General features: G+C 42.8%; 1 protein-coding gene across 1 annotated transcript in view; it reads left to right on the top strand.

Annotated features, from left to right (window-relative positions):
- Window positions 1-221: 221 nt before the first annotated feature.
- Window positions 222-27,577, top strand: part of LOC138965028 (ubiquitin-conjugating enzyme E2 H) — a 52,061-nt gene continuing 24,705 nt past the window's right edge. Inside the window, exons 1-2 of the mRNA XM_070337150.1 lie at window positions 222-560; window positions 9,355-9,431. Coding sequence (XP_070193251.1) covers window positions 508-560; window positions 9,355-9,431 — 130 coding nt within the window. The 5' untranslated portion in view covers window positions 222-507. The remainder of the gene's footprint in view (window positions 561-9,354; window positions 9,432-27,577) is intronic.

Raw genomic sequence — 27,577 nt, 5'->3', positions numbered from 1 at the left:
CGAAACAAAGGGAAGCTGACACAGAAAATGTTAGGGTCCAAAATTTATTTTCGCTGCAGTGTATCAAAAATGTCTGCTTTTGTTTGTGTTATTTTGCATGTTTTCTTTGATTTGCTGATCGTTCGCCAAAACACAACACTCCGTGATTAGCATGTGGGTTTGTTTACATCCAACAGCTGACTGAGATCTCGCGTGCATTTCCTCCAGTTGCTTCGTCTGTCAATCATCCTGTGTGTGACCTCTGACCGACATTTGGTGTGAGCTCCGTTCAGTCGCATAACCCATTAAAACATTTTCATTGAAATAACAGACAGAGACAACCATAATGAAGTGTAAGATGAATTTGCTGATGAAAATTCGTCAGAGAATGCTCAGAAATTGAAGGTAAATGGGCGTGACAACAAAGAATCACGTGATCTAACGTCATTCCTAGCAGAAGACTCCGCCATTAGCTGTTGTTGTTTTGGAGGTGGGCTACTAAATCTGTCGAGGAAATTCTACTTCAAAATGTCATCACCAAGTCCTGGGAAGCGTCGAATGGACACTGATGTCATCAAACTGTATCCTTCATGCTAAAATGCTCATATGGAGGGTCGATTGTAAGTGACTGGGCAAAAGTTCGGTCGTTTTGTGACGAAAAATGTTGGCAGATGCAGCCAACAAGCTGAGGTCATATTTTGCGTTGAAGTGTTCGCGAAACTGCATACACGTCACAGGACTCTCGTACTATATTAAAAAATTGAAAGATAGCTTGCCAAATAATTTGTCTTTCTGAGTCCATCAAAATTTCTGCAGTCCTCGACAGTCTTGTGTTCAATTTATGCAATGGCGTTTAGGGCGACTGGCCAGAGACCCGTGAAAAAGTTGGTTGGCCTTTATTTCGAGAGAAAGCAGGTCAGGACTAGAAATGTTACTTCGGCAGTTATGTGTGCTGAAGTGGATGGTAGATAATGTGTTCCCAGTGGCAGTAAATCCAGCATCTGTTTTCCCCTTTTGTTATCAGCCTTGTATACGTGGGGCGGGGTCTTGCAAAAATTGTCGAAAATGTACGCAGGGGTGGTCAAGACATTTTGTTGCCATGATCCTACACCATAAATAGATCTGACATAAGAACAATTTCTGTCCTTACCTCAGACTCAAAGCTTAATTATTTTTCCTTGAGAGACGAGCTGATTTACTGCAGAAAAGTTGTAGATTCTCTGTCATTGATCATTTGACGTTATTCACTCAAATCACTGTCCACAGAGGGAAAGACCTATTTTCTCCAAATGTATGTCATAGACTCATACCTGACGACACAGTTTATGATGCAATAATATTAAGATCTCTAACCTACACTCTTATCTAGCAACATCTTGCTAGGACTCTTGCATATAACTTTATCATCATGCATCAGTAGTCTTAACGTGCAGTATGCCTAGGTAATACTGTTTGGGTAAAAGCAACATATTCTTTTGACACAAATTAATATGCATGAGGTCAAATGTTTAGAAAAATCTTACTTGTAAATAGTATGTGTCCTGTATAGTGCAGTAATAGTATGTGTTTTGTATAGTACAGTTCTGCTTGACTGAACGTTTTGGATGTAGCCTGCTTCCGACATCCCGCCCCTCCTCTGCGTCTTTTCCTGTTAGAGTCTAGCTTTTAGTTATATCAAGAACTATTCCTCAGTGTTTGGATTCTTATTTGGGGGAAAATTCCATGTGCAAACGGCCCTCTGATAAATAAAATGTGTTACATCTAGTTGCTCCAGTCCCGGGGCAAGACATGGCTGTATTAACTATCACTGTTATCAGAGATGTCCGTCCTAGTAAGAAGGTATGTTCTGTATCAAGGGTATGCATTTGGTGGTAGGGGTGGGGGGGGGTGTGTGTCTGGGTTGCATCACAGGGGTATGTGTGGGTGGGGCATATACAATTGCATTAGTAATTTATTTTATTACTTAGAATTTAGATGGGATTTACTAATGTCCGAAAGCACCAGACTTTCACTCTGAGGAATGTACTTTGTGCTTGCATGTCTGCTCAAACACATGCTTCAGAGTTTTTATATTTTCACTAGCGTTCATGCAACTAGGCACACATGGGAGAATGAAAGACTCTTGTGTTTGTAACAGTTTGAATGTAGAATAGATTTACACACATGTCTCCCCCTAGCAAATTCAGTGAGCTCACACTGTTCAAATTGGAAACAGATGGCCAGGACAGAAGTACTGTAGCAGCTAATAGTCATACCTCATAGCATACATGATGGATTAGTGTTAAGCCTGTCTGACATATTTTTATATCAGCTAGACCATTACTGAATAAACCCCTGCTGCTATGCATATGTTCTATGTTCAGCAGTATGCTGTAATTCAAAATTTGAAAGGACAGTTAAACCTGTCTGCTATGTCATGACCACCCTAAGGAACTGACAAAAAGTTATCACTGTAAACAGCTGGTTGCTACGGATGAGTGAATTATATATATACATGTAGAAACAAAACCTCATGGGGGTCCAATGGGGTGTATGTTGTGCATCACTCTTCTTGATGTTTTAACTGAAGAACAGACTCTGAGATTGTCATTCTGGGTAGCTCTATATTTTGTGGAGGATTTTTATACCTCATGGAACCACTTCATCTTCATTGATTGTATTTTCTGGAATGTATACAAGGGCTCAGCTTGTTGTTGTTAAAAAAAGAACATGTGACATAACCCTAAGATGACCTGCCTAGCTAGTTTGTTGAAGAGTAAAGCAGTCAAGAATAAATAGGTCCAAAGCAAAATGTGGTTCAACATCTGGAGATCCAGGCTGTTTAGTTGATTCTGAAATTGAGATAAAATCAAAAGTCATTGGATACTCTAACACACCATAGCATGAACAAAGCAGACTGTGTGTTGTTGAATTGTTAACTAATAACACTTTTTGTGCGAGGTCATTACTTTTCAAGGGTAAATTCGAAACAGTCGAGGCAGTGACAGTCATAAAAAAGTTGATGACCAGCCCCAAAGGAAAGGATCTGTAGCTGCCTCAAGCTGCTTATACATGTATCATGTGAATTTTTAGCTGTGACAAGTACAGGAGTGATGTGGCTGTGTCTTATGGAAAGCCGTTTGGCTCATAACCAATACACGTGTAATAAATCATAAATACACGTGTAATAAATAATTAATACACGTGTATTTATTTCTTATTGCACGTGTAATTTATCTTTTTTTCTTATGCTATGGAATAGCATCATGATTAAATACACGTGTAATAAATATTTCATACACGTGTAAGAAATGATTAAATACACGTGTAATAAATATTTCATGCACGTGTAAGAAATGTTTATTACGCGTGTATTTAATCATTTCGTACACGTGTATGACATTTTCATTACACGTGTACCAATCATTAATTACACGTGTATTAATTATTTATTACACGTGTACTAATAATTTTTTACACGTGTAATGGTTATGAGCCAAACGGCTTTCCATAGTGTCTGTGGGGGATGTGAATAGGAGTTTCAGCTTTGATGGTGGTACAGTGGAACCCCCTGTTCAAACCCCCTGATTGAAGACTCCCTCCCATTTAAGACCCTGTTTTCTCCAATTTTCTGTTCATAACCTCTGTAAATTTACCCCCATTTTAAGACTGCTTCTTTTTAAGACCGGATTTTTGTCTTCAGATTTTTGACTCACATGCGAAGCAAAAGTGAGTCTATGTACTCACCCGAGTCGTCCGTCCTGGCGTCCGTCCGGAAAACTTTAACGTTGGATATTTCTTGGACACTATTCAGTCTATCAGTACCAAATTTGGCAAGATGGTGTATGATGACAAGGCCCCAAAAAGCATACATAGCATCTTGACCTTGCTTCAAGGTCAAGGTCGCAGGGGCCATAAATGTTGTCTAAAAAACAGCTATTTTTCCCATTTTTCCCATTTTCTCTGAAGTTTTTGAGATTTAATACCTCACCTATATATGATATATAGGGCAAAGTAAGCCCCATCTTTTGATACCAGTTTGGTTTACCTTGCTTCAAGGTCAAGGTCACAGGAGCTCTTCAAAGTTGGATTGTATACATATTTTGAAGTGACCTTGACCCTGAACTATGGAAGATAACTGTTTCAAACTTTAAAATTATGTGGGGCACATGTTATGCTTTCATCATGAGACACATTTGGTCACATATGATCAAGGTCAAGGTCACTTTGACCCTTATGAAATGTGACCAAAATAAGGTAGTGAACCACTAAAAGTGACCATATCTCGATCATGGTAGAAAGAGCCAATAAGCACCATTGTACTTCCTATGTCTTGAATTAACAGCTTTGTGTTGCATGACCTTGGATGACCTTGACCTTGGGTCAAGGTCACATGTATTTTGGTAGGAAAAATGTGTAAAGCAGTTCTTAGTGTATGATGTCATTGCTAGGTTTAGCTGAAGGTCAAGGTCATGTAAAGGTCAAGCATGTGAGTCGTATGGGCTTTGCCCTTCTTGTTGAAATTAAAAGGGGGGTTCCATTAAATGTGAAGTACATTCATTGGTGTTGATTGCCATATGAAAATAAGAAGGAAACATACGGGAAATTTAATTTTAGGCGCATCCCTTGAGATTGTTTAAAACCCCATGCAAAACCCCATGCTGATTTTGAGGCTTGACATGTGCTGCAGGAAATGAAATGCAACTTTGAAAGTGGAGTTGTGATCCGCCAGAGATGTGAAGCCTGATCAAAGGCCTAAGTTGAACATTTGGAATGGTGTTAATGACTCAGAGATAAGTGAAAACCTGTTTGACCAGAGCTAAGTTAATTGTCATGATGACATTATTCATTTTGGGCCTCATGCAGTCACAAAATCTGTTGTTATAGTTAAATCCTGCGCACTGCTTCACTATAGCTGTTACCACTAATTTTGTCTTAATTGTTCCTTTACTTGCTACCAAATCCTGTGTTTACCCTATTATGATGACTATGTTTAGTGAATTGGCAAACATTAGAAACCTGAAAGGATAATCGAGAAGTTAAGAAGAAATCTGTATGTATGTATTAGACAGTATATATTGACTGAGTTAGCATTTGTCACAACAGCACAAGTTTCAGGTGACTGAGGAAGAAGAAAAGAAGATATAGGAAGCTAAATGCTGAAAACATTGTGTGTGTGTGTGTGTGTGTGTGTGTGTGTGTGTGTGTGTGTGTGTGTGTGTGTGTGTGCTTGCTCAGTGGGTTTGAAACTCTAGACAGTGTGTGTGTGTACCACCAGCTAGACATGTTTTGTTGTCAAGGAAATACCCACTTCATTGATTTCCTCTCACAGGCGTTCTTTGTTCTGTGGTCAAGACGAAAATGGTTGTGTAACACAATGGAGCTTAGACTCGCCCGCCCCTATACATGTGTTTGAGGGTTTAAACCTTTTTATTGAGTCAAGTGTGTATGCCATTGACATGATGTTGAATACACACAGTGACACGGCATACACAGATAACACACGGACACTTTACGTGTATGACACAAGCATACAGAGAGACACTGAATGTTTCTGAATCTGCTTTTGTGTATGGTCGTTTTAATAGTTTCCCTGGTTTGACCGACTGTGTGTGTTTTTGCTAGTGCACTTTGTAAACACGATATTGGTCGCTCCAGTGCTGAGGCACTCGCTACCCTCTCAGTGCTGTTACCCTGCCTTTGTGCGAGAGGCTCTCGCAGGTTGTACTCACACGGTGGCACACAGATCATAGGCGCAGAAAAGTGTAATGTTTATTTAAAAACATTCTGCCTCTTTTGGTGTAGCTACAGTCGAACCTGTCTAAAAAGACCACCCAAGGGACTGAGCAAAAAAGATCATAGGCGCAGGAAAATGTAATGTTTTTTAAAACATTCTGCCTCTTTTGGTGTTGCTACAGTCGAACCTGTCTAAAAAGACAACCCAAGGGACTGAGCAAAAGTGGTCTCCTTAGACAGGTGGTCTCTTTAGACAGGTGATTTATATAGTAAAAAACGTCTGGGATCCTTTGGGGTGGTCTTTAATGGACAGGTGGTCTCCAGGGCAGGTACGGCTGTATATGCACACGTGTGTGTGACAGTGGTAGTTAACATGTGTTTCATGGGCGAAAGTTACTAGGTCTTCGGGCTTGGAAATATTTTGAAAAACTTTTCCTTCAGAAACTTTTGCTGTAACTATGTGAACGCTAAACGACCAGAAAAAGAGTTCATCAATACTGGCTAAGTAGGCGCTGAGTGTTGTTCCTGTTAGAATAGGGCGTGTGTGTAGGTTGTGCCAATGGTTATGCACTTTTCTTGTAGGGGAGTGGGGGGGGGGGGGGAGAGAGATGGATTGTGTCAGTGGCAAGTCTCCCTATAACTACAGTGGAACCCCCCTTTTATGATTTCGGAGAAGACAGAGACAGTCTTAAAATGGGGGTACATAACATTTACAGATGTTATGAACTGAGAATCTGAGTAATCAAGGTACAGTAAAACCTGAGTCTAGTGGACCCTTGTTGTAACGGCCACCTGCTACATACGGACAGTTTATCATGGAACGAACACGATTTCAACAATAACTAACCTTTAACGGGCGGACACCTGCCACTTACGGACGCGGACACGATTTTTCGGACCGTAGGAAGTGTAAACACTGTCACAAACGGACACTACGTACATGAAAATTTAAGTTTATTTTATTTAAGTTTTTACCTTGTGTTTTGTGTTGAAAAATAAATACATACTCCAGGATTGACAAAAAAGTGTCTTGTACATTTTATGTGCTCTTTGTAAAATATTGCCCCGGCCCCTCCACCTGTGAAGAAAGGACACCTGTCTAATAGGGACACCATTACCATACCCCAAGGGTGTCCTTTAGAGACAGGTTTTACTGTATATATATAAAGGGAGGGAGTCTTAAATTGGGGGGTCTCCAGAGGGGGGTTTCACTGTATTTGTTTTTGCTTACCTGCTGTGGCTTCATCCCATTGGGCTCAGAATGAAACCAGAGAAACACCTGTTGTATATTTTATATCTCAATAATCCCAGTGATACGTGTGGTAGAGTCTCAGTAGGTCTATTACTATAGATACATTTGCACTGCTGAAGTAAAAGAGTCTGTTCAGATAGAGTCTGTTCAGATAATTTAGATGGAGCACAGTCTCTTGATATGGGTCAAAAGTTTGTCTCTGTTTAACTAAATTTGGTCTCTGTTTTAGGGCAGCAGAAGGGAATGATTGGCCAAGCTCCACACTATATATTAAAGTGGTTTTTTTCTGTAACAAGACTTACATATTGACCAGTACAACACAAGTATATTTTGTCTGGCCAGGGTGAAATAAGTAACTTGTTTTCATAGTGATTTGAAGTGGTGTATTCTGCTTATTCATGTGCCTGTGGTTCTACCTCACTCCACTTCCGAACCACCCCCACACCCCCATTTAGAGCCTATCCCTCGACATTACTGTGATGTAGCTGTTATTTATGTATTGACTGAGTGATTGATAATCCACGCAAAAACTTTAACAGTAAGTGAGTAACACCACTCTCGATCTCTTTTCTGGCTTGTGCATTTTTGACTCACATGCGAAGCAAAAGTGAGTCTATGTACTCACCCGAGGGACGTCCGTCCGTCCATCCGTCCGTCCGGAAAACTTTAACGTTGGATATTTCTTGGACACTATTCAGTCTATCAGTACCAAATTTGGCAAGATGGTGTATGATGACAAGGCCCCAAAAAACATACATAGCATCTTGACCTTGCTTCAAGGTCAAGGTCGCAGGGGCCATAAATGTTGCCTAAAAAACAGCTATTTTTCACATTTTTCCCATTTTCTCTGAAGTTTTTGAGATTCAATACCTCACCTATATATGATATATAGGGCAAAGTAAGCCCCATCTTTTGATACCAGTTTGGTTTACCTTGCTTCAAGGTCAAGGTCACAGGAGCTCTTCAAAGTTGGATTGTATACATATTTTGAAGTGACCTTGACCCTGAACTATGGAAGATAACTGTTTCAAACTGAAAAATTATGTGGGGCACATGTTATGCTTTCATCATGAGACACATTTGGTCACATATGATCAAGGTCAAGGTCACTTTGACCCTTATGAAATGTGACCAAAATAAGGTAGTGAACCACTAAAAGTGACCATATCTCATGGTAGAAAGAGCCAATAAGCACCATTGTACTTCCTATGTCTTGAATTAACAGCTTTGTGTTGCATGACCTTGGATGACCTTGACCTTGGGTCAAGGTCACATGTATTTTGGTAGGAAAAATGTGTAAAGCAGTTCTTAGTGTATGATGTCATTGCTAGGTTTAGTTACCCTAAAGGTCGAGGTCAAGCATGTGAGTCGTATGGGCTTTGCCCTTCTTGTTGTGTTTGTTATACATGTATTTTGAAAGTGATAACAATTCTGTTTTGTCACGTGAAATTCATATTTAAATGGATATATAATATATGCTTTTTTAAGTGGATTATGTGGTGTGTTTTTCGTTGTTTGTTTGTGTGTTTATTTACATCAAAATTCATGGTTTTCAACTGGGTTTTTTCTCCATTTATTTTATTTATTTATTTTTGACAGTCCTGTATTGGTCCAGCTCTGAATGTGCCATAGATGTTGTGGTAATTGAAACTGACATACAGGCATGGTGACCTTCGCGTGTAATTTGATGGATTGGCGGATTGGAGTGTCTGTACTAGCTTTGCCAAGAGAAAAGCCATGTTCAGTGTAAATTTGGATTTTAGATTTGGTGAGGAGCCTGTTTTTGGCTCACGTAAGTGTAGCCTATGCGATCGTAACTTTGTCTGTCTGTGCGTGCGTGCGTGCGTGCGTCTGTGCGTGTGTATGTCTGTGGTAGAAACTCTAACATTTGAAGACGTCACATTACATTGACGTCACATTATGACGTAAGAGGGTTAGACGTCACGCGAAGGAAGTACTGACAGTCTCGGTCATTATTATTTTGAGCGCGCCGAGACTAGTTGGCAGTCGTGTCCTTGTAAGTAGGCTACATGCAGACAGACAGATCTAGATCTAGTGTCTCGCTTTCTTGCACAGTTTCACCTATGCTCTTTCTGTGCACTGTGTGTGTGTGTGTGTGTGTGTGTGTGTGTGTGTGTGTGTGTGTGTGTGTGTGTGTGTGTGTGTGTGTGTGTGTGTGTGTGTGTGTGTGATTGAGTTTGTGTTACTGTTTGTCGATTTATTACGTGAGCCTTGATGGCTTCGCCTGTTTTTTCTGTTCTATCAACATGGCTGGCTGTCTTGTTTAGGCGGGTGTTTGTGTGTGTGTGTTTCTGTGTTTGACTATCTCTGCCAGCCTGTTTTTATAGCATGATACTTATTTTTGCATGTTCTGTGGACGAGTTTTGTGTTCCTTGACCCCTTGTCAGCATTGAAAGCAAACATGAGGTGACTATCATGGGAGGGTTGAACGAGTTCATGGTCAAGTTCTACGGACCACCATCCAGTAAGTACCATTTATCGGGTTGATCTGTGCTTGTGCGTAGTTCTTATACATTTGTTTGTCCACTTTTGACCCTTGTGATTCTTTTTTGAATCGTTTGCCTTTCATAGTCTGCTGGTTTTGACGTTCACATCATCCATTTTTGACTCACATGCGAAGCAAAAGTGAGTCTATGTACTCACCCGAGTCGTCAGTCCGTCCGTCCGTCCGTCCGTCCGGAAAACTTTAACGTTGGATATTTCTTGGACACTATTCAGTCAATCAGTACCAAATTTGGCAAGATGGTGTATGATGACAAGGCCCCAAAAAACATACATAGCATCTTGACCTTGCTTCAAGGTCAAGGTCGCAGGGGCCATAAATGTTGTCTAAAAAACAGCTATTTTTCCCATTTTTCCCATTTTCTCTGAAGTTTTTGAGATTGAATACCTCACCTATATATGATATATAGGGCAAAGTAAGCCCCATCTTTTGATACCAGTTTGGTTTACCTTGCTTCAAGGTCAAGGTCACAGGAGCTCTTCAAAGTTGGATTGTATACATATTTTGAAGTGACCTTGACCCTGAACTATGGAAGATAACTGTTTCAAACTGAAAAATTATGTGTGGCACATGTTATGCTTTTATCATGAGACACATTTGGTCACATATGGTCAAGGTCACTTTGACCCTTATGAAATGTGACCAAAATAAGGTAGTGAACCACTAAAAGTGACCATATCTCATGGTAGAAAGAGCCAATAAGCACCATTGTACTTCCTATGTCTTGAATTAACAGCTTTGTGTTGCATGACCTTGGATGACCTTGACCTTGGGTCAAGGTCACATGTATTTTGGTAGGAAAAATGTGTAAAGCAGTTCTTAGTGTATGATGTCATTGCTAGGTTTAGTTATTTGACCTTGACCCTGAAGGTCAAGGTCATGTAAAGGTCAAGGTCAAGCATGTGAGTCGTATGGGCTTTGCCCTTCTTGTCTCTATCTTTCTCTTATCCGCCTGCCCCTCTGTCTGTCTGTCTGTCTATCTTGGCTGATCTTTCGAACTGCATTGCGGTTAACAGTTGTTTACAGATGTACGGTTAACTGATTACAGACGTATGTCCAGACGTATGTCCAAACAACGGAAATTCCTTACACGTGACCTGTACTGTGCCTGTGTTCACAGACTCGCTATCGGACTTTCAGTAGCGAGAACTTATCGCCGCGATTGTGATTGCTTCGGTTTTCAGAAAGCCGTTTGTACTTCGGCATCCCAACCCCACAACAACCTTTCGCTATGAACCGTGTGTTTCCGCGAATACACATTCTGTCTTCAGACTTCTGACTGACTTGTCTGTCTGTCTCTCTCTCTGTCTGTCTGTCTGTCTGTTTGTCTGTCTGCCCCCCCTCTCTCTCTCTCTCTGTCTATGTCTCTGTCTCTCTCTCAAACTGATTCAAATCAGTCGTTGAAAACAGTGAAGAACAAAGAAAGCTACTGAAATAACTCTGATGGTACAGTGAATTCCCTCTGTTTAGACCCCCCAAATTAAGACTTCCTCCTTTTTTAAGACCTTGATTTTTCACATTTTCTGCGGTTCATCGTCGTCGGCATCCGTCGGTCTCGTGGGGCCATGGAACATGTGTTAATTTACCCCCAGTTTAAGACTCCTTTCTTTTAAGACCTCATCATTCATTTTTCACACAGATTCAGTTTTGGAGGTCTTTGCAGGGCCCGGGTTCCACTGTCGTGGGAATTGTTTTGGTCATACTGTACTATCCAGGTCAAACACACGATGTGGGCGTTGACCAATTGCAATCTTATTGACAGCACCGAGAAAAACTTACATTAAGAAGCTAGGGGTGCTTAATGGAGTAGTATAGGTCGTCCAGTGTTTGGCCTGTTGACGGCGGACGCCGACATTGTTGTTGGGCTGCCTTTTGTGGGAGAGGCTGTGGTGTGGCAGACTAAAGAGACTGTAAACTGGGACAAGTTGTTGTTGTACAGGGTTATCGTCTTGTAGGGATTAACGTTTGTGTTTTAGATTGGCGCCTGTGCCGCGGTCTGTATGGTGATCAGATGTGTTTAGTATTCACAGTGGGTGCTGTCTTTTTTTTCAGTGAATTAAAAAAACCCACATCAATACAGATTAGCAGTGGTGCAAAATCGGAAATTTCCTCTTATTTGTCTTGAACCATGCTCCAGTCGCCGTCACTGAGAAAGAACACTTTTTATATTTAGTCAAGTTTTGACTAAATATTTTAACATCGAGGGGGGAATCGAAACGAGGGTCGTGGTGTATGTGCGTGTGTGTGTGTGTGTGTCTGTCTGTCTGTGTGTGTGTGTGTAGAGCGATTCAGACTAAACTACTGGACCGATCTTTATGAAATTTGACATGAGAGTTTCTGGGTATGATATCCTCAGACATGTTTTTCATTTTTTTGATAAATGTCTTTGATGACGTCATATCCGGCTTTTCGTGAAAGTTGAGGCGGCACTGTCACGCTCTCATTTTTCAACCAAATTTGTTGAAATTTTGGTCAAGTAATCTCCGGCGAAGCCCGGACTTCGGTATTGCATTTCAGCTTGGTGGCTTAACAATTAATTAATGACTTTGGTCATTAAAAATCTGAAAATTGTAAAAAAAAAATTTTTTTCATAAAACGATCCAAATTTACGTTCATCTTATTTTCCATCATTTTCTGAGTCCAAAAACATATATACATATGTTATATTTGGATCAAAAACAAGCTCTGAAAATTAAAAATATAAAAATTATGATCAAAATTAAATTTTCGAAATCAATCTAAAAACACTTTCATCTTATTCCTTGTCGGTTCCTGATTCCAAAAATATATAGATATGATATGTGTGGATTAAAAACACGCTCAGAAAGTTAAAACGAAGAGAGGTACAGAAAAGCGTGCTATCCTTCTCAGCGCAACTACTACCCCGCTCTTCTTGTCAACTTCACTGCCTTTGCCATGAGCGGTGGACTGACGAGGCTACGAGTATACGGTCTTGCTGCGGTGCATTGCGTTCAGTTTCATTCTGTGAGTTCGACAGCTACTTGACTAAATGTTGTATTTTCGCCTTACGCGACTTGTTTTCTTCTCTCCTTTCCCCATCTGTCGATTTTATCTGACGCGTATGGGCGCACGTGCAGTATAATATATACCGCAAGCACTCAGACAGACAAACAGTAACATGGACAGTAACCTGGTTCTTTCACTCGAGCATCGTCGCCCTGTCTGTCTGTCTGATTTTCGATCACACACGCTGGCACACAGACACACAAATGCACGAGCTCAGGCAGACAGACACTCAGGACAAACAGACAGACGAACATCAGTTCCCCCTGAGACTAGGCAGGCGATTTCTATAACTGAGGTTGATAATGAAAACTCTCCTCGCATTTCCGGCGCTTTCACAGTTATTACCGCTGATCGGTCGTTATCCAACACATGATCAGCCTGTTGTGAATGTGATGGAAGCAGCATGAAATTGATCCTGTTTCTTTCAACTCCCGCGTGTTTCTTTGTCAGTGTTCGCGTCATCATTACGCTGACTGGCCTGTTCGGTTTTCCCCCTCCCCTCTTTGTCCTCACTTGTGCGTTATTGTCTTTTCCGCTGTGTGTGTGTGTGTGTGTGTGTGTGTGTGTGTTTTCGTGTTCGCGTCATCATTACGCTGACTGGCCTGTTCGGTTTCTCCCTCCCTCCCCTCTTTGTTCTCACTTGTGCGTTATTGTCTTCTCCGCTGTGTGTGTGTGTGTGTGTGTGTGTGTGTGTGTGTGTGCGAGAGAGAGAGAGAGAGTGGTATGCGTCAGTGGTAAGGTTTGCCTGGCCCTTTCTTGATTGAAAACAAATTAAGCTCAATATTTCAGAATGTTTGTTTATGCAAATTAGGTTCATTTGGCTTGTCTTTCCAAAACAATGTGTCAGCGCTTTCTTGGCTTCAGGATTTCGGCCAGCCTTTGACTGATTTGCTAGTTTTGGTAAAAAAATTTTTTTTTTAAAATGCATTGCGTTCATTTTTATTCTGCAGAGCCCACAGCTTGACTAAATGTGTTGATTTCGCTTTACACGATTTGTTTCCCCCTTCAAGCTAACAAACCCAGTCATGAATGGCACAGGGCCCCAAAATAGACCGCGGTGTCGCTTCCAGCAGAGCACATTTTCAGCAAGAAGGGTACGTAGTACTATAGTGTTGAATCACCGGCTGCGGTGTTCGTGTGCAATTTATTTTTTCCTCCTCAGTAGTGCATTTCACTGATCCGCTGATTATCCTCACGGCAGCTGGTGTTATTGTATTTAAATATCCCTATCGTGTTGGGTTATATGTAGTACTTATGCGGGGCATTTGATCGGTTTACTAGATCGATGTCCTTTGATATTCCGAGTAGCTCGTAGGTCACTGGCCTTTGTGTGTGAGTTTTCTTCAGCAGTCAGTTCAAGTCTTTCCTGCCCTTCTTTTCGTAAACGCGAAGACTGTCCAGAATACTTGTAAGTCGTTGATTGAGTACTGGGTCTAAGAACTGACCTTTTCGAGCAGAGTCGCATTCTTTAGCAGTTCTATTTATAAAAGAGAAATGTCCATGTTTGTGTAATATGAATCGAATATAGACATTTCAGTTATCTTATCTTATCTTACCTATTAAACGTCAATGCGTGGAATTTGTCTTAAAATACTAGCGTTGAAAGAATTAAAAACAAACTGTCAGGTGGAGGGTTATTGAGTAATGTAATTAGGGGTTGAATTGAGTGTTGTTTGCGTTCAACAAGTTTTGCTCTTCTTGATTCACCGTGGTTCGTGGTAACAACCGCTTTCCGGCGTCCAAGACTTTCTCAGATTGAGCGGGCAAGCCAGATTTCATTGTTCTTTCAAGGTTTTGTCAAGGACTAGTCCAGCCGTCCCTCGGAATTACCCTCACCCCCCCCCTCCCCCTCTTTACTTCATTTTTTTGTTTACCCCAACCTACACTTCTCATGAACCTTACCGGGTTCAACTTCTTCTGTTTCTTCTTCTTGCGAGTATTTCTTGTTTTTCTGTCTTGACTGAATTTGTGTGATCAGTGCGTCTGGTCCGAGGAGGCCCGAGGAAAAATGAATGACGTGTACTGGTTTTAATGAGGCCTGGCAGAAATGTCGCGGCCTACACTAGCTAATGAGCACGTGTCATGGGAGAACACGGAATAGGGCTTTCGGTATCACGTGCAGGAACAGTCAGTATCTGCGGTGCTATTACTACAGTGTGCAAACACACGCATGCACACACACACGCAAGCAGGCATGCACGCACGCACGCACGCCACACACACACGCACACACACACACACACACACACACACGCACAGTTCTGTTTTATAAATGACGCAGGAGGGCAATTTCGCCCATAGGTCGACCGGTGGCTTTATAACCGAACCAAAAACGAAGAAGTGATCAACACCCCTTGAGAAATCGGACATGCCGTTAATATCACAAATGGTTATGGATTACAATGACCAAAGGCGTTGTTCGACTATGGACTTTGCGAGTGATAATACAGGGTTGTTCTTGCTTGAAAAGTCGGTCACGGCGAAGGGGTAAGGCATTGATTACACAATGGCATGGCATTAATTGCCCCGAAGAGTAAACTAACTTTGCCTAAACTCTGCCTCTATGTATTTGGCCATGCTTTTTAATGAGAACAAAATCCCTCCACTTGGTCGAATAACAAATATCAACAGCCTAGATGTCGCTCCCTGTCCTTAATGGGAATGTAGTCATGAATTAATATTGTAAATACATCAGTTGCTTTTTGACTCACATGCGAAGCAAAAGTGAGTCTATGTACTCACCCGAGTCGTCCGTCCGTCCGTCCGTCCGTCCGTCCGGAAAACTTTAATTTAAGAAAATAAATTCTTCCAAAAAAGTATACTCGCCACAGGAGGACGGATGGTCTTATCCCACGTAAAAACCCGGCCAGACCGGAGATATTGAGCTGAACAATTTTATTTTCACGCAGAGAGGGAGTGGGTCTTTAACCGACAGGAGGTCAGTTTACTCCTAGGGCATGCCTTTGATGTGGAATGGTGGTTCTGCAAACCTAGAAATGTGGTTCCTTCGTGTGTAACCTACCGGAGGTATGTTCCACCAATACAAAACAAGTCAGACTGAATGTCAGTCCAGTTGATCGTGTGTGCAGAGACACTCGCAGCCGGATTAGATTCATACCCGAAATCACTTATTTCAGCGTTGGGAAGCCCATTCGAATCCCTGCATCCTGGCTGTGAGTCATTTTCCATTTGCTCTAGGGCTGCAAGTGGGCCTAATTGACCTGATGATAAAGCTCTATTGACCACCACGTCAACTTCCGCCTATCCCTCTGTTTGAACTACTGAGAGAGAGAGAGAGATAGACAGAGACAGACAGACAGACACAGACAGACAGACAGAGACTATTTTCAGTTGACAGAAGTTCGGAGAAAACGGAAAATCCATACGGTTAAGTCATTGTTCTAAGTTGACATTATAAGAAGCTAAGAAGCAACGCAGGCATTGGGACAAAACTCTCATCACAACTTGGCTTCTTTCTCACTCATATTTTCAAAGAATACATCCAAATGTCATGGTCACGGGCGAATGATTTGAAAGTGCTCTAACAGATTGATGAATCAATGTGAAATTGGAGTTACGGCGGTGTGTGGAAGCAGTCAAGTAGAGAAGAATTGTGCGGTCTTTGGTTGCCACTGATGGTGCCGCGGCAGCAAAACGCTGCAGATGAGTCGGCGACGCCTCGGATGCAAAGAATAGAAAAGAAAAGATGGTCAATATTTGGTCTTTGTGCAAATATGACGGATAAAGACCAAGTTTCGATTGCCGTCGGCGACAGCTGACAACTCCGTAATCTGTGTTGGTGCCTCGGTTCAACGGGGGATGACTTTAGTGTAATCCCATCCCCCCCCCCCCCACCCCATCTTGCTCCAGTGATTGTGTTGCGTTGATGTTCCATTTTGTAATATCACGTTTTGATACAGATGCCGTGTTGTTGTTGTGGTGGTGGTGTTCTTTTTCTTCTTCTGTCCATTGTTCGCCCTATTCTCAGACTGGCACTGTTGGAGTTCTTGTCAGTTTACACACGTAAGTGCTTGATCATTGGTGTTTTGTTAGAGAGCCAACGCGTATTTTATACTGAGTTGACAGTCATGATGTTTTCACGTCAGTACTGTCTCCTTCGTGAGGCTAAAAGTATACTTTCACGTCGTGTGGTGAGGAATTGATCTCAGAAGCTGTGCTGTGTGCATTTCGAGCGTGGCAAACCTTGTCTATCAGTATCTGGCTGCGAAGTTATTGGGTCCAAATGTCGTATTCGGAACGCATGCACATGTCTGATCCCCAACCTCCGGCTGCTCCGATCCCCAACCCTTCCGGTCATTTCATTCCTTTTTCTCTCCCACCGTGGGACTATGTCTCTGTCTGTCTGTCTGTGTCTCTGTCTGTCTGTCTGTGTCTCTGTCTGTGTCTCTGTCTGTCTGTCTGTCTGTCTGTCTCTCTCTCTCTCTCTCACACACACACACGCACTCATACACACACGAACATTCTCTCTCTCTCTCTCTCTCTCTCTCTCTCTCTCTCTCTCTCTCTCTCTCTCTCTCTCTCTCTCTCTCTCTCACACACACACGCGCACTCATACACACACGAACATTCTCTCTCTCTCTCTCTCTCTCTCTCTCTCTCTCTCACACACACACACACGCGCGCACTCATACACACACGAACACTCTCTCTCTCTCTCTCTCTCTCTCTCTCTCTCTCTCTCTCCGCACACACATACACGCACACACACATACAACCATATGCGCGCACACACACACTCACACACACACACACACACACACACACACACACACACACACACACACACACACACACACTCTCTCTCTCTCTTTTGCAATCCATATTAATGTACTCTTCTGAAATGTGGGGTCTCCAAAGATTAGATAATATAGAAAAGGTTCACACATTTGCATGCAAAAGGTTCTTAAGTGTTCCTCTTAAAGTATCCAACAAGTTTGTGTATGGAGAACTGGGACGCTACCCTTTGTACATCAACAGTGCAGTAAGGTGCATAAAATATTGGTTGAAGCTGTTGACACTAGATATATCCAGAATTCCCAGACAGGCATACTTAATGTTAAAAAACTTGGACGAGCGAGGTAAAACATGCTGGGCAACACATGTAAAGAATACATTGTTTAGCACGGGGTTTGGATATGTTTGGTTGCAACAAGGGGTGGGGTGTGTGTTACGACTCAACTCCAAACAACTCTTGTTTAGCCGAGACTGAAATATTTTGTTGCACCATTAGGGTAAGAGTCTACGAGACCTTGGAGACGAAGTAATGACGTCACTAGTATGAGAATCTACATGTTGGATCAACGTCATTACTGCGTCATTAATATGCGAATTTACGTAACTCATGGAGTTGCATCGTGGGATGAAAACAGTTATTGGAGGAAGGAAACGTGAACCGCTAACCATTACGGTCGCTCTATTTGCCGGGTACTGAGAGGCTACAAGTGGGGAACAAGAATCCTGTATAACCACCGATGAAAAGCCACCGGCACCTAACCTACCATCCCAAGGCCTGAGATGTAACCCGCAGCCGCACAGACTCGTAGAGTAGTGTCCGGAAAGGAGCATCAAGAGGTAAGGTGTCGTTGTAATATCGAGCGTCCATCAACGAAGGAACAGCTATTATACACTCACATCTATTCGCATATGATATTTGTTTTAGAATGTTTAATGAAGTTAATCATAAACGTACATGCTGCAAGTTAGTTCGGCATATAGATCTAGTATTTTATTCAGTAACCATGCTTGGTTTGTCTGCGAACTGCCCGACATGAAGATAGGGCAAGAAATCAAAATTAACCTTGATCCTAGGATACCGTTGTTAATAACAAGTATTACCTTTGATCCAGGGGTTCGAGCGTCTAGGATCCGCTGGGATAAGGGTGAACTAATCAAGCTACGCCACCAGTGTGATCCACCAGCGAGGAGCAAAAGGAGTTTGTCTACTAATTATCATCATCATCCAGTAATCTTCATCAAGTTCGTCACTGCTACGGTCATCATGTGAATCCAGGCTTCCATCAGGACATTCGGACTTTGTAACTAACCAGCCCATTTAAGATAAGTCCAGTTCGACATTAAACTAGCTGTCAATGCAAGAACAATTAACTATGAACGCAAATTCGTTAGATCTAAAATAGAAATAGTTTGTTAAAGAATCCGGAAATATTACCAACCAATAAATTTATTCATTAATCTAAATCATCAGTGTTTTACGAGATTGATTTGAAGCATGACTGTTGTAAAGTATTGAATATAACTTTGGTGTGTTCTTAGATATTGTATCTAAAACACAAGGTAAAAAGTGGAACTGCAACAATGGGGGCTCTGTCCGGAGATCTATACTGAACTCGTGTTCGTACCTAAGAAAAACTTGCATTGACAACTGGTTTACCCCATAAATTAGTTAGTCAATTTATCCGTGAAGCGACGGAATTTAGAATATTTTCTGGAAAATCTTTCTTCATTTCTTTCTTCAAAATTCAAAATCATTTCCTGCTTCATGTCGGATTCACTCATATACAGACCAGACGGTGGTATTGGTAAGTAGAATATTTAAATTATTTCTGTAAGAAGAAATTTTAAATAACTCCGTGTTTGATTTGGGTACATTCTGCCCAAAGAATCTTCGCGATCGCTGTTGTTCACGAACAGCGTTTTTGCTAAATTAATTCGTGGAAGGATTTCCATCTAGTTCGTCGAACAGTATCATAGTCATAAGGTAAGACATAGAATTGATGTTCGACAACTTCACGGGAAATTGGCAGTTTACTAACGAACTGTCGGTTCGAATTATACTCTCAAGTTCTGATCAAAACGGTGAGTGTGTTATAATTCCAACCAGGATGGACGCTCGATAGTACTAGGACCTTAGTTTAAGTTCAGATTAAATTATAACTCTAGTCGGAGTAACATTTAAAACGTGTTGCTTATTTAAGTTGTGCTTCACATTATTAGTTATCTATAACCCGCGGGTTGATAGTTAATAGTGGGGAAAACTTCTGTGGGTGTGTTGACAGACTGAAGGTCGTCATCACATAAGGCTTTGTAAGGCAACTTACTCAGCGACACACCGCTAAGTCCTAGTTAGTCGTTTCGGTTCAAGATAGAGACGAAGGACAGGTGTAGGAAAAATCACGTGCGCGTGTAACATTGTTTGTACCAGTGTTGAAAGGTTGAACAATACCTGCGGGTAAGAGTCTTCCATATTAGAGTACCACCAAGAGTGGATGTACCAAAGTTTTGTATTTTGAGGGATTACATAAAATGGCTGATACCAGACATCATCAGCACTACACCAGATTCTCGTCAACCGTGGGCATAGACCCAGAATATACAGAAGGAGCAAATCTGATTGATATCACCGATCTAGGTGATGACGGCCACGCCGCTCAGCCTGTGAACAGACAGGTCGAGCAGACCGTTCCATCGAGTCCCAGCGTCAGTTCGATCAAGGAATTGATCACCATGGGGAAAGAGTTGGGTTTGGAGGGAAAGGAACTACAGTCATTCGTCCAAGGGGAGAGGGATAAAGAACGAGAAGCTCAAGAGCGTAAAGATGAGCGCCAATTCAAAGAGAATGAGAGAGACAGACTCTTTAGGATAGAAGAGCTGCGCATTCAGAGCGAGGTTCAGATGAACACGAATGAAAACGCAGCTCATCCTTCCCAATCCTCACATGACCATGATCCCCGTTTCATTCCCAAAATCCCTTACCTTGATGACAAGGATGACGTTGAATCCTGGCTCAAACAGTTTGAACACTATGCCAGAGATATGAATTTGGACGAATCAAAGAAAGCCTCCCGGCTGATATACTTCTTGAAAGGTAAGGCCCGTACCATCGTGTCCAAAATGGACGATGAGGATGTTGACGACTATGAAAAGGTGAAGAGCGCGTTATTTGAAGGATTCCAGCTCACCGCTGAGCAATATCGCATGAAATTCCGCAATACTAGACGTAATCCCGCGGAAACTTACAAAGAACACATCACTAGACTCGATCGGTACCTAACCAAGTGGATCGAGCTTGATCCGTGCGAGAAAACTGTCAAAGGATTAACCGATTTGATCCTGCGAGAGCAGTCCTTGCAGTCAATGCCTTCCGATCTCGCCGTGCATGTCAAAGACCGGAACCCGATCAATGCCAAGGAGATGGGAAAACTCGCGTCCGATTATGAGCTGAACAGAAGCCAAAATAAATTGAGACCGACACCAACGCGAACTCCTCAGGACGGAACGAAACGTTTTGAGAAGGATCATAAACCATCACCTCAACAAGGTAAAAGATCTTCTTTGGCACCGGCGGAACGCGAAAAACTCCGAGAAGCAGGACTATGCTTCTATTGTCGCGTAGGTCTACACCGTTCGAGCGATTGTCCCTTACGGAAAAAAGGCAACACCGCCGGAGCTGTGACGGTTGAAGATGTCCGACGCGAAACACAGGGAAGAAAATCCCCGTTAGATAAATTGTGTCGAGACTGCACCACAAAAAAGTTTTCGGATCTAGTTGACGTCAAAGTCAACGGCAAACGAGTGACCGCCCTGAGAGACTCGGGCTGTAGCTCGATTGTGGTGGCCGCACATCTTGTGCCGGCCGACAAAATGACTGGTCAGAGAAAGAGGACCACGTTAGCGGACAAAAGTAAAGTCCGGTACTGCGAGACCGCGATCATTCATGTGGATTCGCCCTTCTTCTGCGGAGAGACAGAAGTCGTGGTCATGGCGGATCCCATAATGCCGGTGCTCATAGGGGAGTTCCATGGAACTCAGAACGACAGGAGGAAAACACCGATTTTCCCTGTCAGAGAACCTGCCTGGTATCACGACAGCACTGAGACAGTCGCTGGGGCCGTAGATACCAGAGCACAGTCCAAATTGGACAATGATAGAGACAAATCTGCGAGTAAGCCAAGTAGCCGGGAGCCAACATCGGATATGTTTACTCCAAAGGACTTACGCGAGGCTCAGAAGACAGATCCTTCGTTAGACAGCATCAGGAAACAAGCTGCTACCGGAGAAGAGAGAGGCCACATGAGGGTCGTGGAAAAGAATGGTATCTTGTACCAGTCGACGTTCAATCGGAAAGGAGAGGAGTCTTTGAAGGTTATTCTTCCCAAATCGTTCCGTAGTAAGGTGCTCGCATTCGGCCATGATCATCCAATGGCAGGACACCAAGGTCAGCGTCGTACCGCCGAAAGGATTAGACGCGAATTTTGGTGGCCATGCTGTGGTGTTGAGATCCGCCGCTACTGCTTGTCATGTGACGCTTGCCAGCGATCCGCGCCAAAACACCTTACGAAGAAGGTCCCATTGGGCAAGATGCCAGTGTTCGAGACTGCTTTCAGAAGAGTAGCAGTCGATATCATCGGGCCTATTCTTCCTATGTCCGAGAACAAAAAACGGTACATCCTCGTCATGGTTGACTTTGCCACCCGCTACCCTGAAGCTGTCGCGTTGAAGGACATTCACGCCGAGACAGTAGCCGATGCTTTGTGGGATTTTTGGACTAGACTCGGTATCCCAAGTGAAATATTGACTGATAACGGGAGCCAGTTCACAGGCACTCTGATGCAGGAAGTCACTGAACTCCTCCGCATCAAAAGGAAAACCTCTGCGGTATTTCATCCAGCTGGGAATGGTTTGTGCGAGAGAATGAATGGCACGTTAAAGAACATGCTCAAAAAGATGTGCATAGAACAGCCCAAAGCATGGGACACGTTCATCTCTGCATTACTGTTCGCATACCGCGAGACTCCTCAAGAGAGTTTAGGTTTCTCGCCATTCGAACTGTTGTTCGGGCGTACTGTCAGAGGACCAATGCAACTCTTGAGACAGATTTGGACAGATGAGAGCGTCTCAGATGAGGTCAAAACCACTGCGGAATATGTAGTGAACCTTCGTGAGAGGATCGAAGAGACCTGTTTGCTCGCTCGAGAGAACCTGAAAAAAGCCTCAGTGCGATCTGCTCAATATTACGATCGTAAAGCCAAATCAAGGTCGCTAAAACCAGGAGAGAAAGTCCTGATTCTCAAGCCATTGAAAACAAACAAACTGGAACTCACTTGGCAAGGTCCATTTGAAGTGTTAGAGAAGTTGAATGATTTCGACTACAAAGTCCAAGTAAGGAGGAAGGAAAAAGTATTCCATGTCAACCTCCTCAAGTCTTACGTCGAACGTGAGCAACCTGTCACCGATGGAACAATTCCGGTTGCAGTAGTAGAAGAAGAAGAGGAAGAAGTGATCGTCTCAGTAGTGGTAGAGGAGGACGAAACCACTAACGACGACATCTTCAGGTTGGACAGTCAGAGGACTATCCCAACATTTGAGACAAAGCGCACAGAAGGTTTAGACCACGTGCACTTTTCAGAGAAACTCACTCAGTCACAGCGAACTGAAGCGAGACAGATCTGCGCGGACAGACTAGATAATCTGACCGACGTACCACTCACCACGAATCTGACTACGTGTCGAATCGAGGTCACAGACAAGAAACCGGTCTATATAAGACCACGCCCCATTCCACATGCGTATGTGAAGATGGTGGAGAATGAAGTCGAAGAGATGTTGAAGCTAGGAGTCATCGAACCCGCCAACTCAGCTTACAATTCACCCATTGTTCTCGTCAAAAAGAAAGAAGAAGGGAAGTACCGCTTTTGCGCGGACCTCCGTGGGTTGAATGATGTCACGGTGTTCGATGGGGAACCCATCACCGACGTTCAACATTTGTTCCAAAGCTTAGGAAAAGCCAAGTACTTCTCCAAGCTAGATCTCACGCGTGGCTACTGGGGAATACCCATTGTCGAGGAAGACAGAGACAAAACCGCGTTTGTGACGTCACGAGGCCAGTTTCGATGGGTGAACATGCCCTTCGGGTTGAAGACCGCCACTGGCATTTTCAACAGGATGATGAGGAAGTTGCTAGGTCCCCTCAACCGGGACGATGTGTACCATTTTATGGATGACATCTTGATAGCCACTGAGACGTGGGAGCAACACATGGAAGCCCTGAAGGCAGTCCTTCAGCGGCTCAAAGAAGCCAACCTTGCAGCAAAACCGTCGAAATGCTACATCGGATTCGACCAATTGCCGTATCTTGGCCATGAAATCGGGCATGGAGAGAGGTGGCCAGAAGACGATAAAATCGTGAAGATCGTGAACGCCAAAGAGCCAGCTACAAAGAAACAGCTACGCGCATTTTTGGGTCTCACGGGGTTTTACCGAGAATACCTGGAAAACTACTCGACTGTGGTCGTGCCGCTCACCGACATGACAAAGAAGAGCTTGCCAGACAAACTCAAATGGAGTGACGAGGCAAAGAAGAGCTTCGCAAGACTCAAACGAATGGTCAGTGAGAAACCAGTCCTGAAAATGCCTGATTTTGGCAAGGACTTCGTTCTCCGCACTGACGCATCAGACCGAGGAATCGGTGCGGTACTGATGCAACTACATGGAGAGAAGCTACACCCCGTAGCGTACCAGTCGAAGAAGCTACTCGGGGCTGAGTCCCGATACGCGACTGTGGAAAAGGAATGTCTAGCAACAGTCTGGGGAGTACAGAAGTTTGAAAGATACCTGTACGGACGACACTTTGTGTTGGAGACAGACCACCAACCCTTGAAATGCCTACAGAGGAATCCAACAAACCCTCGTCTGTTACGATGGTCGCTACAATTGCAACCATACTCCTTCACAATCAACTACATCCCAGGAAAGGACAACCTAGGTGCCGACTATTTGAGTCGCATCAACTGAGTTTCAGAGTCCAGAAGGAAAATTTGTCCACCCCGTTGGAGTAGTGAGGCCAAACTGGCCGCGACAGGCTCATGCGGATCTACTCCAAAAAGTGAAAACAATTGTATATGCATATTGTGTATTGTATTGTATTGTATATTGAGTCGTATAAACGGAAACGAAATAAGATTTCGCTTGTCCACCCCCCGGGGTTATGTTACGACTCAACTCCAAACAACTCTTGTTTAGCCGAGACTGAAATATTTTGTTGCACCATTAGGGTAAGAGTCTACGAGACCTTGGAGACGAAGTAATGACGTCACTAGTATGAGAATCTACATGTTGGATCAACGTCATTACTGCGTCATTAATATGCGAATTTACGTAACTCATGGAGTTGCATCGTGGGATGAAAACAGTTATTGGAGGAAGGAAACGTGAACCGCTAACCATTACGGTCGCTCTATTTGCCGGGTACTGAGAGGCTACAAGTGGGGAACAAGAATCCTGTATAACCACCGATGAAAAGCCACCGGCACCTAACCTACCATCCCAAGGCCTGAGATGTAACCCGCAGCCGCACAGACTCGTAGAGTAGTGTCCGGAAAGGAGCATCAAGAGGTAAGGTGTCGTTGTAATATCGAGCGTCCATCAATGAAGGAACAGCTATTATACACTCACATCTATTCGCATATGATATTTGTTTTAGAATGTTTAATGAAGTTAATCATAAACGTACATGCTGCAAGTTAGTTCGGCATATAGATCTAGTATTTTATTCAGTAACCATGCTTGGTTTGTCTGCGAACTGCCCGACATGAAGATAGGGCAAGAAATCAAAATTAACCTTGATCCTAGGATACCGTTGTTAATAACAAGTATTACCTTTGATCCAGGGGTTCGAGCGTCTAGGATCCGCTGGGATAAGGGTGAACTAATCAAGCTACGCCACCAGTGTGATCCACCAGCGAGGAGCAAAAGGAGTTTGTCTACTAATTATCATCATCATCCAGTAATCTTCATCAAGTTCGTCACTGCTACGGTCATCATGTGAATCCAGGCTTCCATCAGGACATTCGGACTTTGTAACTAACCAGCCCATTTAAGATAAGTCCAGTTCGACATTAAACTAGCTGTCAATGCAAGAACAATTAACTATGAACGCAAATTCGTTAGATCTAAAATAGAAATAGTTTGTTAAAGAATCCGGAAATATTACCAACCAATAAATTTATTCATTAATCTAAATCATCAGTGTTTTACGAGATTGATTTGAAGCATGACTGTTGTAAAGTATTGAATATAACTTTGGTGTGTTCTTAGATATTGTATCTAAAACACAAGGTAAAAAGTGGAACTGCAACAGTGTGAAAAAACATTTATTTCTTTGTTTAAACAGAGAATGGCTGATATGTATTTGCAGGAATGGAATGGTTCCATTATAAGTAATGACATTTATCAAAACTACCGAGTACTTTGATTTCATTGACAAAAAATGTTTCCGCGATTGTTTGATCAAATTGCGTCTGGGTGTGTTGCCTATTGGAGCTTCGTGTTTTAGAAGAACATTTGGAAGGGACAGGAATATTCTATGCAAGCTTTGTGATGTTGTGGAAGACGAAAAGCACTTTGTATTTGATTGTCCATTGTATGCAAACGCCAGGGCTAAGTTTCTAAATACAAGATATAACTCATTAAATTTTGTGAATATTCTCCGCAACGGCTCATCATCTGATATTCGTAGATTAAGCATTTACTTGTTTATTGCTCTAAAAACTCGCCTGGAGTTTACTGAAAACATAGCTCAAGACGACTGATTGTGACTGCATTACTTTACCGTGTATGTTTAGTTTTGTATCTTCGTGTTGCTTTGCCGCTGTATGTACTTTTGACTTGTATTTTTGTTTGTAACGACCCTATTCTAGGGGCTAGAGGCCTGAAGAATAAATGATGTTCTTGTTCTCTTGTTCTCTCTCTCTTTTGCATAAGAGCCTCTATCTCTACTCACCAAAGACGGAGCACTGTAAAGCCTATCACAACCAAGTTGATAGGCCTGTGCTTAGTCTTCATGTCATATTAATATTCCCTCATTTTGTGCCACCGGGTATTGTGGCAGGGAGTAACCCGAAACCATTGATACCAACGTCAAGGCAAAACCAACTCCAAGACCACGAAAAAGCAATGTGGTTTAAATGGAGAATTGTGTACATTCATAACCTGTAAATGCTGTCCTTGATTGACTCCAAAGTCTTTGTACCGAAAATGCGGGTTCATTGAAAGCTCTGTGCAGACGGATCCGTTAGGCCAAAAAAAAAAAAAGTCTGTTTACAGTATCCCGACCGACCCTATTTTTTCGCGCGACCCTAGACTTTTTTTTGGCATTTAAGGGAGAAAAAAAACTTTTATTTTTTTTGGCCTGAAGTCGACTTTGCCCAATTACTGAATTTGAGGCTATAAATATAATGCCACTTGGCCGACAACGGAGCTCAGTGGATACCACGTTTGGCTTGCAAATCAGTTAAACCGTCGGTCGCAGTTTCGATTCCTTGGTTCGTCAAGCTTGATATTACTAGAATTGGGTGAAGTCGACTGCGTGAAGTTTACTTCACGATGCTAGCCGCACGAAGGTGTTGCACTGACTTCACGAAGTCTTCGCGAAGTCAACTTGGGGCTCCATAGGATACCGATTGATCGTTGTTCGGACTCTTTCACGGCATGAGCATTCATAAATGATCGCCTGGATCAGTCAGGCCTTGGACAGCATGAACACTGGCGGTGATATTTTGTGGCGTCACGCTATATGGCAACAGGTTTTCCTCAGACTCGGAGAAAGTATCTCAGATTTACATTAGGAAAACCTCACAGTACTCACAGTTCTGTATCACTAGTAAAGTCATGATACACATCTGCCTAATGACAGGCACATGATAGGGTATTACCATTTACAGTCCGTCCTTCTTGGAACCATTCCGCAGTAACCACCCTTCCAGCCCCGCTGAGAATCAGGAAATATGATTTGTAAATCTAGTGTATGTACTCTTATTAATAATCTCCCAGATATTTCCATCTGTCGAGGTGATCACTGTCAAAACGCAAGCCATACACACACATGCAGTAAACATACAGTCGAATCTGCCATGGCGACCACCTGTCGATAACGAGCACCTGGCCGAGTAACGACCACCCCGAACTTGCCCGACGAGCTCTTCAATATAATTCACCCTTTCAATAGTGACCACCTCTCTAGAACCACCACTTTGGGTCGGTCCCTTGTGGTCGTTATGGACAGGTTTGACTGTACAGTTTACGTTTGCCAGATATATATATAT

Source organism: Littorina saxatilis, linkage group LG4 (genome assembly GCF_037325665.1).
Source record: "Littorina saxatilis isolate snail1 linkage group LG4, US_GU_Lsax_2.0, whole genome shotgun sequence".
Taxonomy (NCBI): domain Eukaryota; kingdom Metazoa; phylum Mollusca; class Gastropoda; order Littorinimorpha; family Littorinidae; genus Littorina; species Littorina saxatilis.
This window is presented reverse-complemented; position numbering and strand designations above follow the sequence as displayed.